The 3,244-nt window shown below is 35.1% G+C and overlaps 1 protein-coding gene across 1 annotated transcript in view; it reads right to left on the bottom strand.

The window, feature by feature from the left end:
• The window catches only part of LOC107618103 (protein SIEVE ELEMENT OCCLUSION B), a 4,980-nt gene extending 2,816 nt beyond the window's left edge, over nucleotides 1-2,164 (bottom strand). The window contains exons 1-5 of the mRNA XM_016320040.2: nucleotides 1,884-2,164; nucleotides 1,659-1,751; nucleotides 1,059-1,504; nucleotides 760-854; nucleotides 399-529 (exon numbers count right to left, since the gene is read on the bottom strand). Coding sequence (XP_016175526.1) covers nucleotides 399-529; nucleotides 760-854; nucleotides 1,059-1,504; nucleotides 1,659-1,751; nucleotides 1,884-2,087 — 969 coding nt within the window. The 5' untranslated portion in view covers nucleotides 2,088-2,164. The remainder of the gene's footprint in view (nucleotides 1-398; nucleotides 530-759; nucleotides 855-1,058; nucleotides 1,505-1,658; nucleotides 1,752-1,883) is intronic.

Here is a 3,244-nt window from a genome sequence, read left to right as displayed (position 1 = left end):
TTTCATTAAATGTCTTGTTTCACATTTGTAATTAAGAATGAATACCGAACAAATGAGGATCAGAGGATGTGTATTTTCGCAAATTTAAACAGCATAATCAACACACATATATAGATCATAGATGATGGTATATAAGGAATTTTTTTACACACTGTCGAAATACAAATACACATACATATACATATGCATGTATCTTTATAATCAACAGAAAATTAAAAATTAAAAATCAATATTATATTTTTTATCAATTACTTTTAATATTAAAAATAATAAAAATGCTAGAAATTAATATTTTAGTATAAAAAGTTTCGATATTAATTTAAATATAAGACAATAATAATAAGAACAACCACTTAACATTTTTTTTAAATATACATAAAGATTATATAACTACTAACCGTTGTCTTGGTGGCACCATCAAACAGTGGCTGTGGGGCATCGTTTGCGAAAATCAGGAACTTAATCACCTCTGTTATTTCAGTGGGGGTTTTGAACATTTTCCTCAGCGATTGGATGTATTTTGCCTCATCTGAAATTAAAGATACAAGCACAACATATAAATCACCTAATTTGCTTCTTATTCACAGCTCCAATAATAATCCTTTTTCCCTCTTAAAAAAAGTAAATTCAGCTTAAGATATTGTATGGAATTGGAATATTTTAAAAGATAATAAAAGAAATTTTACTTTTACTTTCAATTCTGAGAAAAATCTTTAAAAAATGAAAAATAATCGTTATATATGGTATTGGTATACTTACTTATCTGCTGTCTGCACAGCGTGATTTGCTTCCTCAATTTGCTGAGGATGATATTGATCTTTTGACCATAGTGGGACAGTTCTTGTTTGTGCTCTCTAAAGAAATCAACATATAAACCAATAGGAAAAAAATAAATCAAATCTTGTCCTATAAAGTGTGACCATCAGGTATTACCTATATTTATTTTATCATAAATTATATCCATATGCTAATTAAATTGCATGCAACTAGTCTTCTTGTCAATAGAATTAGAGTTTGGTGGGGTTTAGGTAATTAATTAAAATTAAATAATTACTTACGATTCAGTGGTGAGGCAATCAATCTGAGTAACAATTGCAACTATGGTGATGATGGCCCAATACACATCAACAGGAATTTGCTCAACGGCAGGCTCTAAATCAGGCACATCCTTGTGATCATAAGTGGAGAGCTTCTCCAACTCAAAGATTAACTCAATCACTTGCAATGTTGTTTTCACCAAATTGTTTAGCTCAATGATGGCTTGCCGGTGCTTTTGCACCGCAGCAGGCCTTGCCAATAGCGGTACTCTTTTCAGTACAGCTATTGACTTGGCCAAAAGATCTACTGGCTGCTGTTGAGCCAGCAGCCAGAACTCGCCGTATTCGAGCGAAAAGGCGGCGAGAGTGAGAACCGCTTTTGCATCCCACTCATAGTTTGAGAGCTTGTTGAGGATGGCAAGTGTAGTCTTGTGAGCAATTTCCTCACCCGGTGGCTTGCATGCCATCTGTTCCATGGTATATAATTATTATAGTAAGTCACTATATTTTCATATTTTTATATTTTAATCTAATTCCAACTAAGTAGTAACGATTTTAGCTTTTATTTTGCTGTTTATTTAATTAATACTGTAATTAAGCAGTTTAATTTTGGATTATGACCTCCGAAGAAATCTGCTTGAGGGTACAAAGTGGTGAGTTGAAATTGGGTTGGGGGGTTTTGTCATCTATGTTCTCCACGCTTGCTTGGGAACCCTGTAAAAATTTATTTACAAGCGTTTATAAAAATAACAAAATTAATATGAGAAGAGGACAATGGAAGAGAGAACATATATAAAACAAACAATAAAACAAATTAATAATAAATTATAATATATGAATATAAACCTGAACAACATTGTCAACAATTTGTGTTGAGCGTCTAAGGGTGTTTTCAACTAGGGTGAAAAGTGAGTCCACATCAAACTTGGTGTCAGTGTGGACATGGGTTGAGTAAATCTGCTCCAAGATTTGCTCATCGGACATGGTTAATGGGTTGTGCTCATTCTCACCACCACCAATTTGGAGGAGAGATTTTAGTGTGGCAGACATTTTAAGGTTTTTTGGGATTATCGGAGATATGATACGAATTGGTGTTTAGTTCTGCTGTTGTAGATGGGACTCCGAAATCCTATGGTATTTATAAGATGAAAATATGTTATTCTTTTTAAATTACTTTTAAGATAATTTTCAAGGGGGCCAATTCGGTGGAGACTTGTGTATTGAGGGGAAAAGTTCAAGAGGGGTTACTATGCGTGCCACATGCACTCTGTTCTGTGGACAAAAGCATATAGAACATTATCATAAGAGATCCCGTGTATTGTATTGTATCATGTTATATTCAAACTTATTCCTTTTTTATATATCATGGGTGCATATATAGTACATCAACGTGATAATATATGTTAGAAACAAAAGATTAAACTGGAAAAATGATGGTATATTATTGAGTTGTGTCTAAATTGTTTATTTAAGTTGTCTAGAATGATATAATATAAAGGATATTTATAGGTACTAAGAGAATCGTAATAATAAAGACGTAATCACCTATAATAAATATTCAGATATACTAAATAATACTAATTGATCCTAATTATATTCTAACATCCCCCTCAAACTCAAGTGACAACTTGAGTTTGAAACTTATTTAAAAATTAATACAACGAAATAAAAAAATGCATAAACTAATAGAACGGATGCAGACGGAACTGCTGGAAGAAAGCACAGACAAAACTGCCGCTGTCAGAATGAAGCGCAGATGGAACTGCTGCGGATGCAGACGGAACTGCCGAAAGAAAGCGCAGATGGAACTGCCGCTATCTGAAGGAACTAGGAAGCGCAGACGGAACTGACGCTTGTCGGAAGGAAGCGCATACGGAACTGCCCCTTGTCTGAAGGAAGCGCAGACGGAATTGTCACTATCTAAAGGAAGTGCACACGGAACTCCCAGAAAGAAACGCAGACGGAACTGCCACAAGGAAACACCGACGAAACACAGATGGAACTGCCACGGGAAAACACCGACGGAACTGCCACAAGAGAACACAAACGGAAGAACGCAGATGGAACTGCCATGAGAGAACGCAGACGAAACTGCCACGAGAGAACGCAGACAAGAGAACGCAGACGGAACTGCCGAAAGAGAGCGAAAACTATATGATTTCTTCATGAGAATAGGTAAGCAGCGGATGACAATGGTGTTTGATCAT

This window comes from Arachis ipaensis, chromosome B09 (genome assembly GCF_000816755.2).
Source record: "Arachis ipaensis cultivar K30076 chromosome B09, Araip1.1, whole genome shotgun sequence".
Lineage (NCBI taxonomy): Eukaryota > Viridiplantae > Streptophyta > Magnoliopsida > Fabales > Fabaceae > Arachis > Arachis ipaensis.
The sequence above is the reverse complement of the archived record's forward strand: the minus strand, read 5'-3'. Positions and strand labels throughout refer to the sequence as shown.